This window comes from Hyperolius riggenbachi, chromosome 9 (assembly GCF_040937935.1).
Source record: "Hyperolius riggenbachi isolate aHypRig1 chromosome 9, aHypRig1.pri, whole genome shotgun sequence".
Lineage (NCBI taxonomy): Eukaryota > Metazoa > Chordata > Amphibia > Anura > Hyperoliidae > Hyperolius > Hyperolius riggenbachi.
This window is the reverse complement of record NC_090654.1, coordinates 224,364,920-224,380,689: the sequence shown is the minus strand read 5'-3', so window position 1 is coordinate 224,380,689 and position 15,770 is coordinate 224,364,920. Positions and strand designations below refer to the sequence as shown.

The following is a 15,770-nucleotide window of genomic DNA, read 5'->3' as shown; positions in this document are numbered from 1 at the left end:
GCATCTTTGTGTGCAGCATCTTGCAAAGATTTTATCTGATGGGGAGTGCAGCTCCATAGAATAGACTGTGTAGAGTATGGCTCTCATACTACATGAAGGGTGGTAAGATTGGTCTGTGATCTTGCCTTTTCCAAAGACTTTTATCTTAAGTGTGTATGAAGCATAACTTTCCAGCCTTCACATTCTTATTACATCTTTAGCCCCGCTTCAAAGTGTAAAACTACTAAGGAATATGAGATGCTATCACTATTTCAAAGCCAAGTTTATGCAGCCAAGAATTGGAGAAGTGCTGCAGGTGCATTTAATTGGCCCATTCTCCAGCTAGGCCTGAACAATTTTAGGAAAAGATTGAATCACATGATTTGTCAGAAATTGCAATTTTCGATTCAATCCACGATTTTCTTCAAATCAAGCTTTATCACTAATTTTACAATGTGCACAGTAACATGTGCAAACATGCACCGACAGAAAATGACATACTATCAAACTGATAGTATGTCATTTTCTGTCATGTTTGTAAATGTTACTGCATTATGTGAATTTATCTATTAATCTAAAATGCAATTATGAGCAGAAGCCATGGCACACATTTCACGAGTTTTGAAAGCACGAGGAGCAGGAGCTCTTGGTGACTCTTACCACCTTTGGGCGTAGGGGAACAGCTTGTATTTTCACAACTAGGATAAGTTTGTGTGAGCAGAGTCCTTCCTTCGCTTTCTGAGTCTCTGCAGGCCTGTCAATCATGCTTTGCTTTGGCCAGTTATCAAGCTTAGCCTGTCCTGTAAACACAATTATGCCTTTGCAAAAATTTACAGTGCCCCACTGCAGACAGCAGCTTTGCAGAACAGCCAGTCACAGCACAGCCATCAGCATTATCACACTGACACGCTGTGCAAAGGAGGTGGAGGCTGTGCAGAAACCGTTGAGTGACAGGCTAACAGGCAGAGTCTGCAGTCCGTGATACTACTTTCCATATGCCTCCATGGCAGCATACAAATGGGTTAAGCCCCACCCCTACCAATTAACAGGACCTTAGCTATAAAAGAAAGTGACCCCTAGCGAGCAGCATTCTCATTTTTGTCCTCACCTCCGAACAGGTTCCTTAGTGTTTCAGCGCTATTTATTTTTATTTTACTCTTACCTCGCCGACATTCCTGCGGCGTTCCGGCCAGGTTCAGCCTCTCCTGGTCGCAGCCCTGTTGTCATGACTAAATGTCAAATTATTCAGGGACCTTATATCTGGGGTGATGGTAGGAGCTTGATCTAAATGATCTTTTCCCCCCCTTTATGGCTGCTCTGCATGACTTAAATACGATTGCAGAGCACAGTGTGATCCTTCTCACCTTTTTTTCTTCATGTCTGCTGTCTGCAGTTGCACAGGTTAGTGGTGCATAGTTCAGCTTCTCCTGCTAGGTGTTTGGTGCGGCTGATTGTTCAGTGTGATCCCTCTCACCTGTATCTCTTTCTCTGTCTGCTGACTGCTCAGGCTCCATTATGTGAGGCATACTTCAGCCTCTCCAGGTCTCACAGTGAAAGGCTCTGAAGCACATGGCTTAGAGTGCATTCCAGCTTGGAACGCACAGCCATCAGACCAGGAAGTGTTTGCAGTAACTGCTCTCCAATCCCTGCTCTGGACACAGCAGAGATCTCCTCACAGCTGATCTCTCCTCCCCTCCTCTCACAAGGCTGGATACACACAGGACTGTGCTGGCTGCAACACTACCTCCCTCTATGTCTGGCGTAAAGGTAAAGGCACTATTATTTGCTGTCCCTCTGATGTAATGCTTCTCAAGCTGCAGGAGGAGGTAAGTTATTCCAAGTATCTTGGTAGCACTATGTACTATATTTTATCATCTGCCATTCTCATTATAAACAGTTATATGAACAGTATTGTGTACTATGTGCAATATAAATGACATAGCATTCCTTGCATGAAAGTATTATCTGATTTCTTATTTTTCTGCTACGTTTCATGTACCTCTTATCTTACTTATTTCATCTCTTGCGGTCCGTTGGACTGCATTCTGGATCACACTGTGCCAGAAACAGATAATTCTAAGGTCAATAGGTAAGAGTCATACAGGTAAGTGACCCCGCTTTTCTACAAAAAAAGAGAGCGCACCTTCCATAAATGGGCTGTACTTTTTTATATACAAGCTCAGGAAGAAGAGAACAAAGGAGGGCAAGTTCCCACCACAGTTCTAGGACATTAGTTCCTTATGTCATCAACTAAGATCCTGCTTTAGATCTTTATATCATCACTCAGGATCCTGCTCAAGGAGCGGGTAAATAATCTGCATGGGAACTGGAGGATCAGGTCCCAGTTAAAGGTACCATAGCCCCCCAGATTGCTGGGCTTGTGGCGACAGAACCATGCCAGGGAAATCAGTAAAGTAGATCTGTTTCCACCAGATGGAAAAAGAGCCAGAGTTCCATCAGATGCACACATCCAAGATGGTAAAGCAGGCTGTCCAGGAATCAATGGACTACTATGTAGGCTCTTTGGTCCCCAAGCATCCTCCCAGCAAATCAATGAAGATGCTGAATATCCTCAATCATCTATGGTTTAGCATGAATCCAATGAGAGTGAGCATACAGATATCTGGTTTCGATTTCTCCTTATGGTGCTTCAGACCTACAGCTATTACTGGGATGAGACGTCAGACTTTGATATCAGGTAGCAGAAGGACACGAGGAGTCTGTTCCTCATGTTAGAGGTCAGCAATATTATCTCCAGTGCAGAGAGCAATCTCTGCAGCATCATGGCAGTTTATCTCATAGGGCCTCAGAACTCTGCAGCAGTTTTTCTCAATCAAGGGGACCGAGGCAATAGCTTTTGGCTACTCAATAAGATATATCCAGAGTGATCTGTGACCATTGGGTAGGTGGACCTGATGGCAACCTACATCAACTAAATGCCAGCTCGAGGAGATTGGCCCCCACATTCAAGAGCTCAGAATGCTCTGGCAACACCTGAAATTTCTGAATGGTCTTTGTTTTTTTCCTTCAACTCCACTTATCTTCAAAATTCTGAGGAGATTCCTCCTAGAACAATTGGTACTCCTGGAAGTGGGTCCATTTTGGCCATGCCAGCCATTAGTCCCTCTAATTTGGAGCCTGAAGTTGGAACCTCCTATTCCTCTTCCCTTTAATCAGGATCGGACAGTGCCATCTTTTATGGATACAAATTCCTCTGATCTGCATGTTCTAGATGTTGCAAGAACACTTAGAGCCTATGTGAATGTAACAAGGGAGCTTCAGAAAATCAGAACAGCTCTGCATAATTCCATCAGGTCTGAGAAAGAGCCAGCTAACATCAAACTCAAAAGATCTCTTCATGGCTCAAATGAATCAACAAAGCCTTTTATTAAGGCTAGCCTATTATCAGGGTTTTTGACCTTGTCCCTCTGGGTGGCATCACAGTGCACTCTTCTCAGCTGTCCCCTGTGCCACCTTCGCTATCCGGGCAAAGATTCACCAGGCTGCCAACTGGTCCTCTGTCCATATTTCATTGCCCATTTCAGAGTCAATCCAGCAGCCTCCGCTTCAGTTTGAGAAAGAAAGTTATTTCTGAATCTGTTAAAGCCTTAATTGAAATTTGTGGTCAGCAAGTCTTGTCCCACCCTTACTTTTTTCTGCTAGTTAAATCCCATTTGTATGCTGCCATGGAGGCATATGGAAAACGGAAAATTGTATACTCACCTAACGGTAATTTTCCTTTCCATGTGCATCCATGGCAGCATAGGGATTTCCCTCCCTTTCCTTTTGTTGACTTAATGAGAATGCTGCTCGCTAGGGGTCACTTTCTTTTATAGCTAAGGTCCTGTTAATTGGTAGGGGTGGGGCTTAACCCATTTGTATGCTGCCATGGATGCACATGGAAAGGAAAATTACCGTTAGGTGAGTATACAATTTTCCGTTATTGATGGACAAAGGAGACTTCGCCCACCCAGCTAGTGATGTGGACTCAGGAGGAGATTGAGAGCCTGTGGGCGGAGTTTGCCATCCGCCCAGCCAATGCCATGGAAGCGCTGGGAGGAGTGAGCCGTCGCAAAAGAGAGCATGTGGGCGGAGTCTGCTGGCCGCTCATCTGATAGGCTGCGCCACTGCAGTGTACAAGTTGAGGAGAGTGTGAGCCACCTCCATCGCTGCAAGGGACCGCTGAGCCTCCGCTGCACGGAGCGGCGAGCTGTGCATAGCTGGAGAGGTGACTGCCTGCAGAGGGGGATGAAATCGCAACTATGCCTACTATCTGCTGCATGCTTATTCAGTGTTTCTAACATGTCAGAGCTGACAAGATTAGCTAAGTGCTTGATTTTGGCATTGCTCTGCTCACACTACTGCAGCCAGATAGATTAGCAGGGCTGCCAGGTATCGCTTAAAATATGGCAGCCTCCATAATCTTCTCACTCGAGTTGCCTTTTAACTGCAAAAACAGACCCCACATTTAGGACAGATCTGAGGTACTGACAGTACAGAACATGATATCTAGTTTTAGTTTTTCATTATCACTCAGTGCTGTTAGTACCTTCATAAGGAGGCATTCTTCATAGCTGCACATTAAAATTAATTAACTTACACACTAATACTAGACCAGGGCTGCCCAATAGGTCAAAGCGATCTACCAGTAAAATGTTGCGACCGGTAGCTGTAAACCACCACGCTTTGCTGCTGGTCGCTGGCCAATAAGGATGCAGTGGAGGAGAGAGGCGGCGCAGCCACATTATGGCTGGGGTGGTGCACATATACCTGGCTAACATACAGTGAGGTGGGGGGGGGGGGGGGGGGAGTCGCACGCTAAGCTTAGCATTTGAAACGGTAGTTCTCCTGGCCTCGGGGAATTTTGAAGTCGCTCGCGACCCGAAAAAGTGTGGGCACCCCTGTACTAGGCAACTGCTGATGTCACATCTTAACTACTAAAAAGATTTCAATATGTACCCACAGCTGATGCTTACATTAGGGACTGATGTTTAAAGAGCAAGTTTCTCTTTGCATTCAAATATCATGTAAAGGTTACACAGTTTGAACTTGGACCAATTAAAAAAAAAAAAAAAAAAAAGGTTATATAAGTTGTTTGGTCCAATTGCAAACTACATGCAAGTTACAAAGTTTTAAAGCAACAAGAAGCAGACTCCCAACAACATGTATATCTTCCCTTTGAAGGACCAATGTAAGGGGAGGGGGAATATCCCTGTCTCACTTCTGGAATTGTCTGACTTTATAGTCTGAAAACCACTGCACCTGTGCAGCTGCACCCTCGCTGATGTCACCAGGAGTGTATTGTCCAGGCCCAGTACAGTCTGTGCCTGCACAGTTTGCTCCTGGTGACATCAGAGGGAGAGAGAACATTGCTGGAGCAGGTGCAGTGGTTTTCGGACTTTAAAAAAAATCAGAAACTTCCAGAAGTGAACTGGAAGCGAGGACCGGAGCATCGGTGAGTGGCTGCGCGGGCACAGGTAGTCTTCGGGGAACCGTTACAAGCCCTGGTAAGATCAACTTTTTTTTCCCCACTACAGTACTCCTTTAACGACTTACAAGGCGAAATTCATAAAAAAAGCTAATTACCTCATGTGTAAGCAAGTCCTCGCTCGCTCAGCGCTTGTATTCTCTGCTGAGGGGGCGCGGCTGGCTGGCACTGTGTAGTAAGTCATGTGGGTGGTCATGTGGAGCCGCCCACATGACGTATCGGACGGAGAGATAAATCGCACGGAGAGAGGGCGGACACGAGCGGGGCTGTAATACTGCGCAGCTCCGGCTATGAGAGCTGTGCACGAGATCATTTTTAAAGCGGCGATTCTCGTAAGGTGACCCTGGGGAGGGTCGGAACCTGTAATGAAGACTGGATTAGCCTCATAAAGCACCTGACAATGACAGGGAAGGTGCTGTTCGTCTGCCCTGAGGTCTGCTTTTGCAATGAGGTAATTCGCTTTTTTTATGAATTTCGCCTCGTAAGTCCTTTAAAGGGAACCAGAGATGAACGATTCACACAATAAACATCGGTTGATAGCTTGTAAAGAATGCTCTACCCGATAATTTCGACACTCTGGTGTGCCTTTTTGAATGCTTTTTATCCATTATTGCTCCAGGTACCACAAACACGGTATGTTACCATCTACATTACACAGTAATACTACAAATGTAATACTGCTGTCACAAATGCAAGAAAATCATAACTAGGAATTCCTAACTAGCTACAGCTTGAAAGCAAAACGACCAAAGAAGTCAGACTCAAACTGATGGTTTAGTTTTTAATAAAATTTATTAGAATAGTATTTCACAAATGAAATTGCGGAAGCTGGCAGGTTTGTATGGCAAACACACAAAACAAAGCTTTATTTACAGCTAATAGCTCACAAGACAGGTAGCTCCCATCTTATGCTCTAGTATACAATCACATCAAAAAAGGGGTGAAATATATAAAGAGCTTTACACAAAAACTATACAATTGTAAACAAGCAGGTGGAAAATAAAAGACAGCTTGAGAATTTGTCTTCACTGGTCCACACTAAGTTTGTATTCTATTTTCCTGCTTGCTTTTCATGAACTTCATACTCCCCAAAAAATGGTAAGTACACTTTTCACAAAGGGAAATGGGATGGGTAAAGTATATAAAAAGTTCAGTTTCTGCTGTCAGCAGATCGAGATCTTGATCTAGACCTCTGGCGATCAGCAGATGCTGGGGATTTAGATGGACTTCTGGAAGGAGCCTTTTGAGACTTCTCTTGAACTGGTGATCTACTCACAGACCTGGATTTGCTGCGGTTGCTGCGGTTACTGCGAGGAGTACGGCTGCGGCTACGGGAACGGCTGTAGGACTTCCTGCTCCTGGAGCGGGACCTGCTGCGAGACCTGGATGAGCTTCTGCTGCGGGAGCGGCTGCGGCTTCTGGACCTACTGGAATAGGAAGAATATGTAAGTGGGTGCAAGGGATTCCTTTGTATGAAGTAGTACTACAATTCACTTTTAGCCACTCCAACATTAACCATGTCTTTTATAAAGAATTACCTTTACTGTTAGGACAAACCTTCAACATTCAGAACATTTTGATCATTGCCTGCTTATCTGTTTTGCAAATATCAACCCCACATTCACAAATCCCTTTACATGAAAACTAACACTCCTAGTGGAGTCCCAGCTTCAATTTTCCAGTCTCCAAACAAAATCACTGTCCTTCATGTTCCTTTGATTTTTGGCAGTTCTACTCATCTCTAGGAGGCGCTATTGGAATGAGAGCTGTCTACACTGACAAGAAACGATGTAGCTATAAATAAAGGGGGCGGGGACAGAACAATTGCCACTTTCGGATCTGTGTAGCCCCCCCTATTGCTGGGTACACGCTGAGATTTTATGGTCGATTTACTGCCAGATCAATTTCCAACATGTCCCATTTGCTTTCAGATGGATTCCATATTAGGAAATCGGAAAATGCTCAGAAATCAAATCTGACATGTTGGAAATCGATCTGACAGTAAAGCGACCATAAAATATCATATAGTACCTTCTTTCCCCGAAATTAAGACATCCCCTGAAAGTAAGCCCTAGTAGGAATTTTGAGCATACTCAAAATATAAGCCCTACCCTGAAAATAAGCCCTAGCAGCAGTAATGGGGAAAATAAATAAATATGGAAACTTGTGTTATTACTGGAGCCCATAGTCTTGCGAGCAAGTAGACACGAGACACAGGAGCACAGGGGATAGAGGAGGACACAGGTACAGAGAGGGACACTAAAGGTACAAAGGGGAAAAAGTGACACAAGGTGGATCTAGCAGAGGAAAAGGTGTCACTGTGGGGGATGTCAGGAGGGGACACGCTCAGGAACTTGTGTGTTCATAGAAATAAAAGACATCCCCTGAAAATAAGCCCTAGCACATATTTTGGTGCAAAAATTAATATAAGACACGGTCTTATTTTTTGGGGGAAGACTATGCACCCAGCATTAAATGTCTCCACATGCAACATATGAAAATATCCTCCACAAACCTGTGCCTCTTGTTTCCTTCTATCAGTCTTATTTTTCTTCCATTGATTTCCTTGCCGGACAGTTTCTCAATAGCATTTTTCAGATCGCTGTAAGATGCAAACTCAACAACCCTTAAAGGGAAACAAGTACAATGGTATTAGAAGTCTTGGTATTTAAACAAAAACATGCATTTACTGTAAAAAAAAAAAATGTCGATCTAGTGAGGTGGGATATACAGTTCTTTTAAGGTGGTGGGGGCGGTACGACTTGGCCAGGGAACTAGTGATTTATGGTTTGCTTACAGCTGTCTGTATTCCATAGGATCAAACTGGGAGAAAATCTGATGTCTACCCAATTTTAGAACACAGATCTTCAAAAAGGTCTACTTTAAAGGTGCACACACCTATTCTTAATTAGCAAATTTTTCCACTTCCATATAGCATGCGGAACAGCTCTATAAATACTTTGGATTCATTAGGTAAGCTCATACTATTGTGGTGAGAGCTGGCACTACAGTTCATGTGTAGTTCAGTTAGGGTGGTGTGAGATAAACAAGGAAGTTTGTAGTGCTGGTAGTTTTCACTACCTACTGGTTAGGCAATACAAATGGAGAGTTAATGGTCCGGGCACTACCTCCCATTGCTTAAAACCCATTTGAAAATGGCTATTCATACAAGGGTTCTGTGTGTAAATTAAGGTTAAATGACAAACCAATGCACTCTGGTGCAGCTGTGTCCCAACAAATAGTTTCTCCGTGTACCACTTCTTCAGAGCTCTCATAGAAAAAAGGTAATATTTGGTAGTAATCAAGATTGTGCCAATGTTTAAAATGACAGATGGGAGGCTGCGGGGAGAAATCTACTTACCCTGGGCTTCCTCCAGCCACTGGCAGCTGATCGGTCCCTTGCAACAGCTCCGTTTCCAGTATGGGCCCCCTCCATTGCAGATGCCAACCAGCATCTACTGCACATGATCACATGGTTTGGAGCATTCTCAGTAAAACCCTCCAGGCCACATGAGCGCAAGCAGCATGCCCACGAGGTTAACATCTTTAACTGAGAGGACCCTGGGCCACTAGCTGGAAATAGCTGCCAGGGGCTGGAGGACGTCCCAGATTTTTTTCTTCTTTATTTAGTTTGGACCTTCCCTTTAACTCTCAGACAAGGTGCAGAAAAAGCACATTCTAAATTAAAAATTTCGCCCCTATCCTCGGTACAGAAAACCCACTCAACTGGGGCTTCCTCCAGTCCGTGGCAGCTGTCCTGTGCCCTCGCCGCAGCTCCGGAGGCTCCCGGTCTTCTCCGCGGGTCACGTGGTCCGGCCGACATAAGGACGGTACTGCGCAGGCACAGAACTATTCTGCCTGCGCAGTACCGTCCTGATGATGTCAGCCAGACCACGTGACCTGCACCGTAGAACACAGAAGAGGCCGACCCGGAACCAGACCTGGCAAGGTCAGGTTCTGCAGTGAAGACTGAGCCTCCGGAGCTGCGGCGAGGACCCAGGACGGCTGCCACGGGCTGCAGGAAGCCCCAGGTAAGTGGATTTTTAACTACAGAATTCAACCAACTGTACATGTACACCGGCTTAAAGAGTTCAGCCTCACATATGCATGTGCCTGAAAAACTGAGTACAAACTTACCCCTCATTGAGCTTGGGTCTGTGTGCATCTGCAAAAGTCACTTCTCCGGCTTGTCTCATAAAGTCTTTCAAGTCCTAATATAAAATATACATGATTACAACAGACACCGAACACAACAGTGTAAAATAAAAGACTGAAAAGAAAGCAAAAATGTTAGAATAAGAACTTGACATTGTAATTTCACCATTCTTAAAGATGAAGAATAGCAAAAACTACAGTAGGGCACAAAATAAGTGATACAAAAAGTCTTCTATAGAGAAGAAAACTAGATTTGAGCTAAGAGAATACAAGTGTAAGTAGTACCAACATAGAAATACTAAAATTAGTTTTAATTTAAATATTATGGTACAAGTATACATAAGCCATTTATTTGGTGCCCGTGATGTCATTAAAAATATAGGTTACTTTACCTTTAATATTAAATCCCTAGGCTAGTCAACCACCAAACTGCATTAAGCGACTGGAGGAACCGTCATGAGACAAGCCCGACTGGCTCTTCACACCCACTTGTGGGCTACCCATCTGAATGGAAGCCTTTATATCGAACGACCCCTCCCCATTAGAAGACCATGGACGATGGCCATCATTTGTACTCCTGTGGTGTTACCAGGACTTTAAGCGACCAGGATTCCAACGACCACCTAATTTCGTATCTTTCAACTTTCTGCGATCTCGACCTCTCATTCGGAATCTTTACAGAAGAACATCTCTCTCAACTTAACGACCAGATTTCGTTAACTCTCAGGGGGTCGCTGCAACCCGGCACTTGCAAGTAAGTGCTCCGGTATGTCTAGACTGGCAACGGATCTAGGACGCCAACAGGCAATGTAGGAGCTCACTGGCAATTTCAACACGGCCCAAAAGTGACCAAGACAGAGCAATAACCAACAGGCGCTCCTCGTCACAAGGCCAACGAGACACAGATAGGCTGGCAAATAAAGGGTTTAATATTTGGTTAAAATTATGAAACAAAAATAAAATTCCCACCAATTTTTTCATAATCCCCATTAAATTTAAAAAAATTAAAAAAAAAACAAAAAACAACAACCATAAAGTCAACAAACCTGCCAGCTCACTCTTGAGGACAAGTTTTCTACTATGAGACGGTTTTCAGTTCTTATTGGCGGAGCACTAAGGAGAGAGAGAATGGTCAGTCAACATACCACATGAAGACATTCACTAGTTTGTATAAAACATGGGGGAAGTGGCCAAAATAAATGAAAAAAAAAAAAAAACTTCAGAGTTCTTCTTTAAGGCACTTTTGCTTAGTACTGACCTCCTCTCATTTCGTGGGCGACGACTGCTAAAACGATCATTGTATCTTCCACGGCCAAGCCCTCGTCCACCACCACCTCCTCCGCCACCTCCTCTGGCACGCAGACGGGCATGCTCAATGGTAACCCTGGCGGGGGGAAAAAAAAAAGTTTTAAGGTCAGAGCTGTGACAATATCTGTTCAAAGGTGCTAAGCAAAAACAAACAACCCCAAATCAGTCCTTGACTTGCACACCTAGAATGACCCCCGCACATGGAAAGGCTAGCAACTCAATGCTAGGTGGCTGGTTGAGGCTAGTGATGTCCGGTTCATGAGTGATTGGTTCATTTGAGCCGGGTTCTTTCCGGTGAGTTGGCAAAGGCAAAAATGCTGCTAGTGGAAAAGGGCCCACACACACAGCTGAAGGATGTCTGGGCCAATTAGAGCAGGGGAGGGACTAGCAAAGAGTTACTGCTAGCCACACCCTCCCCAGTGAAATGAATCAAATGATTTGGTTAATGATTGATTCGGCTATTTTTAATAAATCGATTAATTGAAAAGACCTGGACTTTCCATAACTAGTTGAGGCAGTGTGGTAAAAATGAAGCACATGTACAACTACAAGGTGTTGCTGAAAGATCTAGAGTCAACAACACTGATCTCATTTGTCATTTCTAGTGGGTGGTTAAAAAAAAAAAAAAAAACTCTTCAAACACTTGTAGCTAAAACATCTGAAGTAAAGTTATACTGTACCTCTCACTGCAGAGTTCTTTGCCATCAAGCTCATAGACCGCATCATCTGCATCCCTTGGATCTTCAAATTCCTTGGTGGGGAAAAAAAAAAATTAAAGTTTACACAATGAACATTAAAATCCCAAAATTTTACAACCTTAACATTTAGCACAGTAACTGCTATGCTGACTGCGTTCTAAGAGGGGAACTAGGAGGAGGAAGGCAAGAAACCTACATAAAATGTTTGGACTCAACCTTCTATACCACCATTCCCTTTGAGATTGAATGCTGTTCTGCCAATTGACATGGACGACGACATTGAAGGTTTTGCATTGAGGCCCTATACCAGTTAGGTTCCTTACGCCACTTGGCAAGGGGATAGCATAATCATGCTCCTTCACTTTTATTGATGCAAAGTTTGGCAAATAGTGTCTGAGAAGGGACTGACCTGGCAGCCAAAATTGACTGTTTTCAATATTGCAGCATAGGAAGATTTAGCATGGCTACAACATACCCTTGCACTTTAACCCAGGGTTCCTATTCAAACATCCTCAATTCAGAATAGTTTAATAACACTATTATATTCTGATCCTAACAGCTAGGGTACCTCCACAGGTTTTACAATAAGGACTTACAAGGCGAAATTACTAAAAAAAAAAAAAGTTAATCACCTGCCTCATCTTTTAAGGCACGGAGGACGCCATCCGCGCCAATCCGCCGGGTCCCCTCGCTCGTTAGCTCCCCCAGGCCGGCTGCTGACCCCACGGCCTGGGTCGGGCTCTCCTGCCTCTCGTATAATGGCCGCTTCCTCTGGCCACGGCTACGCAGTCCGGCTGGCCGCGAGTGCGGCTGCGCAGCTCTAGGGCCGACCCCCTCGGTCCACGCTACGTGGCCAGAGGAAACGGCCATTTTACGAGAGGCAGGAGAGCCCGACCCAGGCCTAGGGGTCGGCACCCGGCCCGGGGGGCACTAACAAGCGGGGGGACGCGGCGGATCGGCACGGAGGTGATTAACTTTTTGTTTTAGTAATTTCGCCTCGTAAGTCCTTTAAAAAAAAATCCTTACCACAAAACCAAATCCTCTCTTTAGGTCAATGTCTCGGATTCTCCCATAGCCCTTGAAGAACCGCTCGACATCTTTTTCTCTGGCAGCTGGGTTCAACCGACCAATGAAAACTCTACAACCACTCATGTCTGCAAAATTTGAGTAAAAGATCTGAAAATATATAAAAAAATGTTTAGAAGTTACAGAAATGTACCAAAGAAAGCAAGTGCAAAGTAGTGATTAAAGTGTTAGACTGAACAACAAAAGTTTGCTTTCCTAAAACAGAAAGAATTTGCGATAATTCAGGTTGGAGTGAGCTTGAGATGTCTCCCAGAGCAACACTGCTGAATATATGTAAATCAATGACTCACTGTAAATTTACCACTAGGTGGTGTTGGTGCACCTTGATTTTTTTCTGGACCTGGCCACGCCCATAGCTGCAACAGTATTCTTTTTGCCCGATTCTAAATTGCTTTCATTGTCATGGGAATGATTCACCATGTGCTAAAACTGCTCATTTTTTTTGTAAGAAATGTATTAACATGCAGAGACCAACAATTGGTCCCTTGTAAAATCTCTCAGCTGGGTAAAATTATTAGTATGTGTAAATACACAAGGAAATTTAATGAAAAAAGCAATATAAAAAGTTATTTCCGTAAAAAGATTACCCTTAATGGTACGTCATAAGAAAGTCCACAAATGATCATTCTGTACATGGTGGGGCAGAGACTAAAGTCCGAGCATTATTGTTGCAATCAGATTGCAAAGCATGTGATGCAACAACTGTGGATGATAGTGTATTGAGTAAAAATGTGACCATTATTGCATTGGAGGAGTAAGCCTCAAATAACATTGGAATTTTTTCTCTTCAACATACCCCTTCACCTTTCAAGGTTAAAAAATACTAATTGGGCACTAGTTCTATCATCAGTAGCATGCAGCCACTGCAGCACCTGAAATTTATTTTCACCTGTTTGGCAAGAACTTAGCATAACGAAGTAGGAGTAGGATTGTACCTATAGAGCTTTTTGAATGCATCCACCAGCTGCAGCATTACAAACGCAAGTTGACTTGAGTTCCATTGTAAACTGCTCAATGTCAAGTGATGCAAGGTGGTAAATCTATCACTACAACTGATCAACCAGGGAATAATCCTTTACTGGCTTAAAACTGTCCTTACATTGTGTATAGCTAGCTTAAAGGACCACTGTCACAAAAAGTAGGCAATAAAATCAGAACCAAGAGTTTGGGCCAGACTATCTCCCCATGGTGGATTCTCAGGGTTTTCAATAGGATTTCCTGAACAGCAGTTTAACTGCCAAAAAAAATACCAGCCAGCCTCCCTACTCACTTGCACACTATTTTGACAGTTAGACTTTGCAACTGCTGTTCAGGATATACTGTTGAAAATGAAAAAACCTGAGAATCCCCCATTAGGAGATGGACTGGCCCAAAAACTGTGGGTTCAGTCAGCTTTTAACTACCAACTTTTTTCACAATAGTGGTCCTTTAAAACATCTTTGATCAGAGATCCGATGGATCTCCTGCTCTTCATCAAATGAACTACAGAAAACAACCCTGCCAATCTTTTGTAATGTATGACATGTGGGTTTCTATATTAATAAGAGGAAGGCAGGGAAGAGCAATCTGCTTCCCAGAAGCTGCAGCCTGCTTCCGCCCAACCCTTGCCTCCATTGCTGGAGTCCACTAGAAGGTCTAACATGGGTGTGAATGCTAAAAGATGGCGCCGGGTTCCCCATCAGTGGGCGGAGCCTTCTTCATCCGCATTCACAGCTACAAAACCACCTAAGAAATATTCAGAACGAACTAAAATAAAGTCACAAAACTAAATTGTGCTGCGTGTTGATAAAACATAAGCGCAAATCCAGCATGTAAATGCCCCAGAACAGCACATAAGAGATCATTTCCGTTTCCTCCTCGGCTAATCCCTAAAATATATAAATATCAGCATTCCCCGTGCAGAACACATACAGGCTGTAACAGGAGAATAGAAACCATAAACAATACACAGAGAATGCATAACTCAGCAGAAAATACAAACCGACCTCACGGTGTTCCTCTCACACGGCGAATGACGCAGCTCCGAGTCCGCAACTTGACAAAATGTTCCGAGCTGGGCGTGGTCACACAGGGGGCAGATTCCACCCCGAAAGCGACCAGTCCGTGTTCAGCTCTGCAAGGACTACGCATAACAAAAGGAGGAGCACCCTGCGGCCACACCCCGCCGCTCTCTGCCCGCTGCACGAAATGGCGGCTGGCAGGGCGTGGCGTGATCGTAGAGCGGGCTGATTGGCCGGAAGCGTCGCACAAAGACGATGAGTCAGGGCTCTGCAGTCGTGCGTGTTCGTGAAATGGAGGACGCCATGCTTGCTGTTATTGTTCTTATCTATTGTAAAAAAGGGCTCTTACAAAACGTATTATATATCTCGCTGTATAAAAATTAAACTTTTCAATAGGCAGGCCGTATTAGCACGATGCAGGTTACATGAATGGAAGCTATGAAGATACATTGAGGGGGCAGCATTTCAATTATTTTCCTTTGAAATGAAGATTGGGGAGGTCTGTCTCGTAATGGCCCATACTCACGGGCGAGAAATGTGGCCTGTCGCCAGCACACGTGAGCGTGTGGGCGACAGGCCGGCGACAGCTTCTCGCCAGGTCCCTCCGCGTACACACGCGGAAGAGGGACCAGCGGCAAGGCGGAAGCTGTCGCTGACGTTCCTCCTCCCCCCGCCGGAAGCTCCATGTACCTACATGGAGGTTGCTGTCGCTAGTCCGCGTACTCACGCGGACTAGCGACAGTTGCGGCGGGGGGGCAGCGGCGACTGTCGCCATGCGATTGAAAGTTTCAATCGCATGGCGACATGAGCGGCGGGCGACAGTTCGGGGTGCGCGCGTGTGCGACGGCCCATACTCACGGGCGACCTGTCGCCGCAACACGCGCGCGCCGCGTGTTGAGGCAACAAAAGTCCCTCGTGAGTATGGGCCATTAGGGCTAGTTGAATACTGAAGCCGCAGGACAGGAGGGTTTGGTCGGAAGAAGTTAAACGAGAAGGATGAGCAGCTGCAGGCAGGAGGAGGCATATTGGGTCATTAGGGCAATGGAAGTAATACAG

General features: G+C 44.7%; 2 protein-coding genes across 2 annotated transcripts in view; one reads left to right on the top strand and one right to left on the bottom strand.

Moving 5' to 3' along the window:
• Window positions 1-15,770, top strand: part of LOC137532976 (spectrin beta chain, erythrocytic-like) — a 564,120-nt gene that overhangs the window by 277,977 nt on the left and 270,373 nt on the right. The gene's annotated exons all lie outside the window — the stretch shown is intronic.
• On the bottom strand, window positions 6,241-14,808 carry LOC137532975 (serine/arginine-rich splicing factor 5). Its single transcript, XM_068254044.1, has 8 exons — window positions 14,700-14,808; window positions 12,655-12,804; window positions 11,611-11,681; window positions 10,881-11,006; window positions 10,669-10,735; window positions 9,605-9,678; window positions 7,983-8,093; window positions 6,241-6,894 (listed from the first exon to the last, which is right to left on the bottom strand). The coding sequence occupies exons 2-8, from the start codon at window positions 12,778-12,780 to the stop codon at window positions 6,618-6,620; spliced, it is 852 nt and encodes a 283-aa protein (XP_068110145.1). The 5' UTR covers window positions 12,781-12,804; window positions 14,700-14,808; the 3' UTR covers window positions 6,241-6,617.